A 12,507-nucleotide genomic window follows, 5' to 3' on the forward strand; every position below is an offset into this window, starting at 1 on the left:
CACTAGCTGGTACCTTTGGATTGGGTCAGTGTCACTTCTATACTGGAATACGACACTGTTTTTATTTTTTCTGGAGTTGCTGTAATGCTGGTTACCTGTCCCTCAGCAGTTTGTACTGTTGTGTCACCGCCACCATGTGGTATTGTCCGCTTTGTAGAAGCAGTCTGTTGTGATGTTGTCAGTGCTGGTGTTGCAGCTTCATGTTGCTTTGTGCTGCCATTAATTACAGTTGTCAGTCGTGGTGTTGTATGTTTATTTGTAGTATGTGGTGGTGTGGTTGCTGTTTCTGTTGTTGTAGTAGTTTCTACCACAGGCATGGTAGAGTGTTGTGGTGTCACAGTGGTTGCTTTATGTGTCAGTATGGTGGTGTGTTGAGGTGTCAGAGTGGTTGCTTTATGTGTCGGTATGGTGGTGTGTTGAGGTGTCACAGTGGTTGCTCTATGTGTTGGTATGGTGGTGTGTTGAGGTGTCACAGTAGTTGCTTTAGGTGTGGGTATCGTGGTGTGTTGAGGTGTCACAGTGGTTGCTTTATGTGTCGGTATGGTGGTGTGTTGAGGTGTCACAGTGGTTGCTCTATGTGTTGGTATGGTGGTGTGTTGAGGTGTCACAGTAGTTGCTTTAGGTGTCGGTATCGTAGTGTGTTGAGGTGTCACAGTGGTTGCTTTATGTGTTGGTATGGTGGTTTGTTGAGGTGTCACAGTGGTTGCTTTATGTGTCGGTATGGTGGTGTGTTGAAGTGTCACAGTAGTTGCTTTAGGTGTTGGTATGGTGGTGTGTTGAGGTGTCACAGTGGTTGCTTTATGTGTCGGTATGGTGGTGTGTTGAGGTGTCACAGTAGTTGCTTTAGATGTCGATATGATGGTGTGTTGAGGTGTCATGGTGGTTGCTTTATGTGTCGGTATGGTGGTGTGTTGAGGTGTCACAGTGGTTGCTTTATGTGTCGGTATGGCGGTGTGTTGAGGTGTCACAGTAGTTGCTTTATGTGTCGGTATGGTGGTGTGTTGAGGTGTCATGGTGGTTGCTTTAGGTGTCGGTATGGTGGTGTGTTGAGGTGTCACAGTGGTTGCTTTATGTGTTGGTATGGTGGTGTGTTGAGGTGTCACAGTAGTTGCTTTAGGTGTCAGTATGGTGGTGTGTTGAGGTGTCATGGTAGTTGCTTTATGTGTCGGTATGGTGGTGTGTTGAGGTGTCACAGTGGTTGCTTTATGTGTCAGTATGGTGGTGTGTTGAGGTGTCACAGTGGTTGCTTTATGTGTCGGTATGGTGGTGTGTTGAGGTGTCACAGTGGTTGCTTTATGTGACGGTATGGTGGTGTGTTGAGGTGTCATGGTAGTTGCTTTATGTGTCGGTATGGTGGTGTGTTGAGGTGTCACAGTAGTTGCTTTATGTGTCGGTATGGTGGTGTGTTGAGGTGTCACAGTAGTTGCTTTATGTGTTGGTATGGTGGTGTGTTGAGGTGTCACAGTAGTTGCTTTATGTGTTGGTATGGTGGTGTGTTGAGGTGTCACAGTAGTTGTTTTATGTGTTGGTATGGTGGTGTGTTGAGGTGTCATGGTGGTTGGTTTATGTTTTGGTATGGTGGTGTGTTGATGTACTGTTGGTGATTGAGCTTGTGTTGTCATGACTGATGTTGTTGTTGATGTTGTTACGAGAATATGAGTGGAAGTTGTTTGTGAACCTGTGAAAAAAGTAATTAAAACTTAATTTATGAGAAACTACAGAAATTATAAAATTATAAACTTACCAAAACATAAAAGTGACATCAGTGTTGCATTGAAACAATCAGTGAGAAATGGTGAGGAGTTAGTACACCAAATTACAGGAAAATATCACCATGCAGTGGTAAGAATGTAAATGTGATTTCATCTAATATAATCATATTTTATTTTATTTTGATTTTACTTTCAAAGACATACACATACTGTAAACTGCATTATTTACACAAAATGTAGGACAAATCTTCATGCATTTCATGAGGCTGGGAAAATAGTTAAATTTTGTAGCAGTGAAAATGTAAATGAGAGTATCCTCGAGAACCGCAGTGACTTCTGCACTGTGATGTCTAGACTGGCGTAGATTAATTTGTTTTTGTAGTTTAAATAAAATATAAAAATTCGCGAAATGTAGCACGAAATCCCATGTAAATGCGAAATCTGGTTTATTCTGCATGGCCCTCTATCGACACTGCAGGAACCCGTCGATTTTTCAATGGATAATTATGTTAATGAGTGTTCTAATTGACAATCATCTAAGCCAATCACAACGTCTCTTTAACTAATCGTGAAGACGTCGTCTGATTGTAGCATCCAATTTTTTTTAATTCTACAACTAGTATGAGTTACTTTTTCACACATTGTGATGAATTAGAAACGACGACTACGACAAACTCGAATTTCAACGTGCCGCCATGTTTGGTCGGCAGTGTAACCTTTACCATGTTGACCTCATTATTCACGTATTTCCGCGCCCACCTCATTATAATATGTGCATTCATGAATATTTAATAGCAATGAATTTCCTGCAGAATAAACCAGTCACGGTGATTTCGCACTAACACCTCCATTTTGCGAAATTTTTTATTTATTTAAACTACAAAACAAATTAATCGCCCGACTGCGCCAGTCTAAGTGATGTCCTCATGAAAACAATTACTGTTATCTACATATTGTTACATGTTACATAATTTTCTGTCCATGTGTCAAGAACAGAACAGAATGACAATTATTAGTTTAACATCTCCATTTTGATGTTGGTTTCCAATCAGATAATGATCTCTTGATGCACATAACAAATTAAGTAGTCATGTTTTTAGTGAATTAAACAATACGTAGGCGATGATCGCGATTAATCATGACAATTTTGAGCAGTGAAAATTAAGCAGTTTACAATACTTTCAAATTGTTATTACCGGTATTACTATTATTTTAAATAGGTAGGTATGAGTACTAGATATAAACAAGCAGCCTCTGGGCTGAGATAGCTCCGCTGTTAGCAATGCACATTTCACATTAATTACAAAAATATTCACCAAAATTAGATAATTAAAGATATCATCACGAAATGAACTAATCTGAGTGAGGTCTGCCCAAGGTACATATACACCAAATATCTAAGCAATCAGGTTTGCAGTTTTCGAGAAGTCAAAAAAGTAACAAATATAACACAGCCGATGAATGACAACTGACAATCACTCATATGACAAGCTCCACTCGACAGCAGAGCTAAAAACGTTATTTAAATTTGGTTGTTTTGTTATTTATTTTGTTAATAGGTGGATGTGATGAAATAATGACATTAAGAATACTATGTTTGTCATGAAATTATTTTGACAATTCTAAAGCTTCTCGTATATTATTTTGTATCAGCAACAAATAATCCTAGTCAATTTTTTTTTTAAGATTTGCAGTTTTCTGTTAATAACTAAAATTCATTTTATATTTACATAATGTAACTTTTGATCACATACATTATTTAATTTGAATTTATTAAATTGTACTTACGTGAAGGAATAACACATTTGTACCTCACAGCGAGATATTTAAATACTCCGATACACAGATCACTGAACACATCATTGTTGACTTCAATCTCACAGGCAGCATTATTTTCACAACTGTAAAAAAAAAATAAGTCATTCAACAAAATTTTTTGCCCCCCCCCCCCACCAAAGCAACTTACCAATAATTTATGAACAGAAATTGTTCAAATAATTGTATTATTTTCAAGACTGATATTATTAAAGGTGTACCATAATGCCACATTACCATTTAATACTTGCCATTTTTCACATAATATTTATATTTTTAATTTAAAATAAAGTAGTTTTGACAATTCACCCCCATCCCCACACACACATCAGATAACTATTTACAATGATAATCCAATTTTACTTTGATAAACAGTTTGCATGTGAGTGGAAAGTGACATAAACTAATTAACCGCATATCCTCACCTGTTTTGAACTACTTGTAATGAGTTCGGGTCACGACAGTTCGTATCTTGATTCTGCTCTTCACTGTTGCATGTGATTTCATCCGTCCGACCATAGTTAGCATAAACAATTTTAAGAACTTTACCATCAAAACACGTCAATGACATTTGATTATTTTCGCACACTACGGTAAAAAATGAGCCATCTTCCTCCGTGACTAACTGTGTCGCTGCCGTTGTCCTTGCTGCAGCTAGAGAGGGTGTTGTCACTGTTGAAAAGGGTGTTACTACAATGATAAAACCAAAACAATATATATGAAATTTGAAATTATAAAATAATTATGAATTTATTCTTTGTTTTCATCATCATTTTGCATCCTTTGCCACATCATCATCCAGGAGTCAATCTAGGAATTTACAGTAGGACAATAATTTCAGCCTCAGTTACCCTGGAAAAGAGTTCAAGAGTCCTTAAAGTGGCAATATGGATGAAAACAAGTATTTTTAATATTGTTTTTTTATACTCTGTACTGTAGACAAGTTGGATTATGATTTATTATACACTAAAATTTGTTAGATGAAAAATCAAAAGCACTAATACACTTAGGCAGTAATTGTTATTGTTATTATAGACACCAATTTTTACAAGCAGCGCACATGTGTATTGGCGAATTCCATTGCTTTATCGATCAAAGAATCAGAATCAGAATCAAAGAATGTTTTCATCTCATGAACATTCTGTGCACATATTTTTATGTCAAATTTCATGGACATATTAATAGAAGTCATTTATCACTAAATAGTAGAAAAAATATTTGAAGAGCCATCACAGACACTGGAATATGAAAATGCTAGTGAATATTTTAGTTAGTACTCTTGTTTTAACCTTTTCACCACCAGACTTTCTCGTCCAAAATTTGTCTGCACTTTTTTCTCATAATTCTTCAATATTTCTGGAAATGAACCCTGATTTTGGAACCAACAGACACAATTTGAGTCAATTTTCAGTTTTGTCACAACCTTCTGAAGGAAAGTGCAGACTATAAACGGAATTATTTTATGAATTTGTGATGAAAAGAAGGAACTGGTGGTGAAAAGGTAAAAGAAAATATTCTCTTTAAGTAGTCACTATAAGGTGTTACATTCAAGGATTATGTCAATACTTGTAACAAGCTACAAAACATGTTTGTTTCTAAACAGGTAGACTATATGACCTTTGACACCAACTTTACACAGGAGACAATGTCTGGAGACCAATGTCTTGAAAATTATACATGCTAATCACATCAAAATTGAACTTAGTGGACATTTTACTATATTGATAAGATTCCAAGTTTGAAGATGACCAGATAACAATTGTGTTGAAGTTATTGTGACCACAAGAAAATTTGAAGCGAAATATTACAAATACTGTAAAATGACTAATTTTCACTGGGTTTAAATTTCACTGATTTACCATTTCAGGCATATTCAGTGGGTTTCATTTAGATAATGTGTTCTATGCTAAATTTTACATATTCACTGGGTTTTAATTTAGCGCATTTTCCAGTCAGCGAAATAAGCTAAATTAAAACCCAGTGAATAATTACCCCCTTTACAGTATATTGAAAAATATACATACATGTACATGTACGACACATGACAAAATTGAACCTGGCCAATAACCAAACTGATTATTAAAATATCCAAGATTGGAAAAGATCAGATACAAACTAAGTAACCATGTAATAACCATGTAAGTAAATATTATGCATAACAAAAAAATGAACTGACTTTATAGTAACTGAGTTGAATACACTTACTTGCTGCAGTTTCACAGAAATAAGAAACTTCGAGATATTTTTCAGTTTCTGGACAAGGATCACCGCCAAATACACCAGTATTAACCGGTATCCTGCACTCATCTTTACCGTTACATCTGAGAAATGAAAGAATATTCTCATTAGGAAAAAAACATTTTGCTGAAATTGTACATAAGAAATACAAACAAAGCCCATACCGTAATTTTCGTATTGATTTCAAAAATAAAATTAACTGATAAAGTTGCTAATAAAGTTCATTAACAAATTTCACTGCTTGAACTGAATAATTTGAAGTAACCAAGATTTTTTGTATCAGAATGTGCTGCAGATAAAATCAAAGTGCATGCAAATTATACTTGCTCTATTGGAAGCACATCCCAAAACGTAATATATTTACCTTTCAGACACAATTTGAAATGAGTTTTCAGCAGAACAATTTGTGTTTGTAGTGTCCAGTCTGCTGGGACATAGTTGAGTATCAGTTCGTCCATAATTAGCTGATTCTATGCGTAATATTTCACCATCACCAAAACAAATCAACTGCATTTGTTTGTTATCACAGACTGATGTATATAGGGCAGATACCTGTCTCTGCCATCTTTTGAAAATTGGACTTGCTGCAAGTACATGTAAAAAAAAATGAAACATTTATTAAAACATTGCATACCATGCTTTAATTTTTCATATGAATATAGTGTTTTAGTAAATATTCTAACTAAATATTCTATATTTGCTGATTAGGTTTTTGATCAAACGTAGCATTGACAGGCCCGGGTATATGACCAAAAACAAAAGATGAAGATTCAACGTCAAAACAATAATATGTGCATGACTATTTTCTCATCAGTTTAAATAGATGCAGCATTATCCAAAATAGAAAATGATAGAAAAATACCGAATAGTTTTAGGACATAAATCTGCTCATCATCCGGAAGACTGCATTTATAACTGGGGTAATATATGTAATAAAGTTATGCAAGTTTTTACTGCAGTTCAAATATACATAATTTTATGTTGCCTAAAATCTTAATCAAAATTGTTGGAAAAAAATAGAGATAATTTTGTAATAATTTTTGGTGCTCATAAAAGTTAATGTAATTCTTCATAATTTCACTAATACTGACTAAGATTCAGAAATGAAAATGTGACTTTTACCACTTACCTAAGGAGTCTGATATAATACATAATAAAACTACAATGTAAATATTCATATTGCTTTTAAGTAACTTCATCTTCTTCCTGTGTCAATATTCAGTCATAATCTGCAAAATTAGCATAAAATGGATATGATAAATAAATGAAAAAAGCCTGTATGATGTATGTATGGTTTTTTTAAACTCGTGAAAACTAAGGGTATTGTAAATAGCCGAGGTATATGGGAATCAATCAAATGCATGCTAGATATTAAACACAAAAATCAAAGTGTTTCTTGAAGTCTTTTGTATTTAAATACAGATCAACCCGAGGTTCAAAGTCGCCACTTATCCCCCTCGGGGATCAAACAACGGCCCGGGATCATTAATTTTTAGAGGAAACATTTTTTTTACTGCTTAAAATGGTGAGTTTTTGATATTTGGGCCTATTAAAAAAAAAAAAAATGCGACCCGATATTTCTTATTTTTCGGTTGACCACTGAGGGCAACAAAACAATTTTTTAGGGGGGATTTATGTATGAAAAGCCTGCACAATTCAGTCACATGAATTGTGAGATTGTGATTTCTCAACTACCAACTCATTTTGCCACATTTTGTCACAAAACCATTAGATTTCATACAAAGCAAACAGCAACATCATTGTTACAAGATATCTTACTATTAAAATAGAACTGACATAATCAAAGAAAGCTGTAAAACACCTAATAGTGATCAAGTGAAGGTGAGGTGAGGAGCCAGAGTGTGGAGCTGTTTTAGAAATTTTCGAGCTCAACTGCATTAAATTTCTGTGATTTTAATTCATAATAAAACAAGCAGCGTCATGGTCAAAATAACTCCACTGTCTCAGTCGAGTGACTTCCTTAAAACAAAGTTGATAATGTTCTGTACAATTTGCCATGGTTATTTTTACCACAATATTCTCGTCATATCACAACCACGGTAGTTTATACTAGTATATTGGTATTTGTTGGTATGGCAATTACAATTGTTACAAATCCAAATGAAGTCCAAACATGGTACATACACACAACATGTACCAAGTATCAAAGCAATTGAGCTAGTAGTTTTTAAGAAGAAGTCGAAAACAAATATTCACCTAAAATAAAGAATTGAAAAAAAAATGAAATAAACAAACCTCACAGAGTATCAAGTAACTGAGCTGGTAATTTTTAAGAATGGAGTTTAAAATGAATTGTAGACAGATGATGAATGAATGACTGATAGACAACACTCAAAATGTCAAACACTCCCAATGACTGAAAAAACTTATTTGTAATATCTCAAAGTTGAAGTAGTTTATGAATGAGACAGTGTTAGTCTATGGTAAACATTGGCACCACCCACTCTGTATAGACCAATACACCCCCAAAGTTTTGTCTCATAATTTAGTCAGAGGACAGACCGCCCTGCTTTCAATAAGACATTTGGTTTGAGAGACTGGTTTGCATGTGCTCTTTTAATTAACACTAAGAACACACACAAATATCAGATGAAACAGCTGTGACTTTGACGTCTGGAAAAATAAAAAATAAATCATTGTCAATGACAAGGACCCATCCAGTTTTTAGTGACTGTCGACATTAGTGCCAAATAATTATTTATACTCATTTGACAGACATGATATAAAGTGGAACCAGTTTATTTGTGTGATTCCTTTCTTTATTCTGTCCGTTACATTCATAACACATTTCTAGCATGAAAAAATGATGATTGTGCATCTTGAATCAGATTGCGCAAATGTGTAATACATGATGTATATGTAAAGCTTGAATATGATCAGTCTAGCAATGTTAGCAATATATGGCTCTAAAAACAGCATTCATTAAAACAAAATGGCCATCAGTCAGCTTTTTCGAATCAAATATATCCACACTCGACTGCGATCTAGTTCCGGAATGGCAGAAATGCTTGATTTGATGAATTTTTAGCACTAAAATGGCCGCTATTTGGCCATCTTGGATCATGAAACAAATGCTTGTGAATGAAATTAGCCCAGGCATGTCTGAGATACAGGTGCAGATGGATATACAGATGTACTACATCTGAATGGAGACTAAAATACAAGAAAACAGTTGACTGAACTGTTCCATTACATACTAAGAATGGAAAGTGCACCATCAAAATTTATTAGCAAGATATCGCATAGAATGTTTAATAATCATATGACAAGAAAAAGTGAAAATAGACATTATTGCAGTGAGTGATCTGACCTGTCCCTCTGCCTACAGTTGACAACCCCCTTATATTGAGTGGTATAATCCCTAAGCAGATCATGCTACACATTTCAACAAACCATTTTCCACTACCTTGTGAATGTACCTCGTATATGACTCTACCTCAAGTATACATGTAATCTTGTATTATTAATCCTTATTAATCCACTAATCCACTGCATAATATATAATCCGTGGTAACTGTATGTACCATTACACAGAACATTATAAAATTCGGCTAAAATGCCAACAATCTCAAATTACAGAAAAATTACAGTGTAACTAAATATTATAATAGTGTATTCTATAACATTTGAATTATCACCATGGTTACTGTAGTCCTGCAGTCAGTAATTTGATAACAATGTGAAAATCACACAACAGACTGACATGCAGATAGAAACCAAATACATATGTATTACAGACTCATAGATGACAGCATTAAAACCAGGGAACAGGGGCACAGCGCCCTCATGCCATGGCGATGCACCCCCTACTTACCCTGGGTAGCAGATCCTCTGGCAACTATAAAATTCTGATTGACCAGGGATCACATGTGACCACAGTCTTCAACTGTGACCTGTCTGATAGTAATTTTGGCCCCAAGAAGGCCATAGAATATGCTCCATTTTAACTTAGAATTATGAAAAACTCCACACCCTGGTAGGGAGAACCCTATCTCCCCCACTTGGTGGCGCCGCTGAATTACAGTGCTCACTCTTGCAGTTTTTTTCTGGAAAAACCCCTGATAATGTTTAGTTAACAATTACCAACACAGGATTCCGAAACTAAATTAAAATAATTTATACACTGGGAAGTAATTAACAGCACATGTAGCCAATCAGTGAAGGCGCTACAGTAAGTGATTTCACTGTATACAAGGCACTTTTTGAAATTATTTTTAAAAAAACATTTCAAAAATCAAAAATCATTTTCTATACATTTTATAGTTTAAAAAAATATTTAACATTTGTATTAACTGTTTGCATGAATGGATCAATGTGATCTATATATTTTGCATATACCCAGTATTATTAGGAGTCATTTATCACTAAAGAGTAGAAGCGATATTTGAAGAACCATCACAGACACTGGAATGTGCAAATACTGGTGAATATTTTAGTTAGTACTCTTGTTTCAACCTTTTCACCACCAGACTTTCTCATCCAAAATTTTCAATATAAATATTTGGCTATTTTTGTCACAATCTTCTGAAGGAAAGTGCAGATTATAAACGGGATTATTTTATGAATTTGTGATGAAAAGAAGGAACTGGTGGTGAAACAGTAAAAGAAAATATTCTCTTTAAATAGTCACTATAAGACGTTATATTCAAGGGTTATGTAAATACTTGTGACAAGCTACAAAACATGTTTGTCCCTAAACAGGTAGACCATGACTTTTGACACTAATTTGCACTAGGAAATGTCTAGAGTTTCAATATCAGCCACAATGTATCAATGATACACATTTTCAATATTTTACAAAGAATTTGTAAATTTTTAATGGTAACATAAATGCCTATACAATACACAACAAACTAAACTGGTGTGGTAAAATATCTGCCTAAAATATTCCTGCTGACCTTAAGTAAAATCTACAAATATTGAACAATCTTTCTTTTAAATATGAACAATTTCACAACTAAATTGTTTTTTTATTGCAGATTTTGTCAGAGATATGGATCCACAAATGCATTCATTCAAACGGAAATGGCCACAAGTCGGCCATTTTTAATATAATTCGCAAAATAAAATAACATGCATCATAATGTCCAATGGATATACCAAGTTTGAACAAAATCTTCTTATATACGTCTGAGATCCAGATCTAACATTGCAGAAATGCTTTATTTTTGCTGAATTTTCAACATTAAAATGGTCACCATTCAGCCATCTTGCATCTGATTATCAAACAAATACCTCTGCATATGATGTATACATAAACTTCAAACATGATTGATCAAGGCATTCTAGAAATATAACCACATTCATTATTAAAAACAAACAGGCCACCAGATGACCATTTTATATCTGGGCTGAAAAACAAATTGATGAGCATCTAGATCCAAGTTGGAATGAAAATCTGGTTCCAGGATTGATGAATTTTTAGCACAAAAATGATGACATTCAGCCATCTTGAATAGGATCATGAAACAAATGAATGTGTATATATCACAGATGTGAACTTTAAATGTGATTGGTCCAGGCATATCTAAAATTCAAGTTCAGTCAGAGGTAAAACCTTTTCAAACAGTGTAAGTATATTATTACAGTATGTTTGGTTAAACTTGTTTGTTTTTTTAAATATATTTTTGCATTCCTGGACATTGAAATTGGTGCTCTCCTGATGTTTTCTGTTTTTAATACATCCATATATTTAGTCTTCCAAACTTAATCCTAGTTAACAGTAGTAATGTTTTAAAGGAAGCTAAGGTAGACTTTGATTTTAATATGCTGTTGAGTGAGCAGGTAACTCCAGGAATCAAACACACTTGCTACTTGATGTGATACAAACATACATTTGGGTTAAATCTTATTTTAAAATTAGAGTAAACAGAAAATGAAAAAACATGTACACATTTTCTGTCACTTTTTCCCCAGAGAAGAAATACTAAAAAACTATTATAAATGTACACTAGGGAGGTTGTCAACAGTGAAATTGTTTACAAAAATGGCATTTTAGATGTAAATATGACACCAGTCTGCTATGCTGGTAATAAAATAAACACGGTAAATTAAATACTGCATTAAGCCCTATAGCAGAAACTGGTTGGCTGCAGGTCTTGGGTATCACTAATGCTTTATTTCTTTAAACAAGGCTTTCACTGTGATGCATGCTGTTATGGGTATGTAACGTAAATTGATCTGTAAAATAGTTTACAACAACCAGGACCACAAATTGTCGTCGTGTGACTTAATTGGCACATGTAGGTCAGGAAACTAATTACAGTGCAAGTAGCAATAGTGATTATAATTAATTTGAAAGTTATGTTAAATTTCAAGATCAAACTAAATTTTAATTTTATGCAACAATAATTACAATTGATTATGTTTAAATAAGAACTAGTCTAAGAGTATTCCTTGATGTATTTCTGCTTTTCTAAAATTGACACATACATTTTATTTTTCATAAAAACTGAAATTTTCGTTAATTTTTATAAAATTTAAAATAATCCTATGATGTGACAGACCAGAGACCAGAAAAGATGATTATGTTTTTGTTGAAAACTGAGCTGGAGATTTATCTAAAATTCAACAATCCTGTTTTGTAGCAGACATATACCATATTGCAAATTTAACTGGTTTCATAGATTAGGCCCATGAAATTAAATCACCATACATGTGAGGTAAAAAATTATATCACATTTTGTTTTTTGGTTTTATTGTCAGAATTTTAGAAAAAATT

General features: G+C 34.0%; 1 protein-coding gene across 2 annotated transcripts in view; it reads right to left on the reverse strand.

Moving 5' to 3' along the window:
- Positions 1–12,507, reverse strand: part of LOC100372364 (adhesion G protein-coupled receptor L3-like) — a 49,926-nt gene that overhangs the window by 25,577 nt on the left and 11,842 nt on the right. Inside the window, exons 2-7 of one of the 2 annotated variants that reach the window (XM_085503393.1) lie at positions 6,895–6,994; positions 6,130–6,349; positions 5,733–5,848; positions 3,953–4,217; positions 3,501–3,613; positions 14–1,678 (exon numbers count right to left, since the gene is read on the reverse strand). In XM_085503393.1, the coding sequence (XP_085359519.1) occupies positions 14–1,678; positions 3,501–3,613; positions 3,953–4,217; positions 5,733–5,848; positions 6,130–6,349; positions 6,895–6,964 (2,449 nt within the window). In that variant the 5' untranslated portion in view covers positions 6,965–6,994. The remainder of the gene's footprint in view (positions 1–13; positions 1,679–3,500; positions 3,614–3,952; positions 4,218–5,732; positions 5,849–6,129; positions 6,350–6,894; positions 6,995–12,507) is intronic. The other variant, XM_085503394.1, reaches the window with a different exon arrangement.

Source organism: Saccoglossus kowalevskii, chromosome 9 (assembly GCF_978046115.1).
Source record: "Saccoglossus kowalevskii chromosome 9, keSacKowa6.1, whole genome shotgun sequence".
NCBI classification, from domain to species: Eukaryota; Metazoa; Hemichordata; class Enteropneusta; family Harrimaniidae; genus Saccoglossus; species Saccoglossus kowalevskii.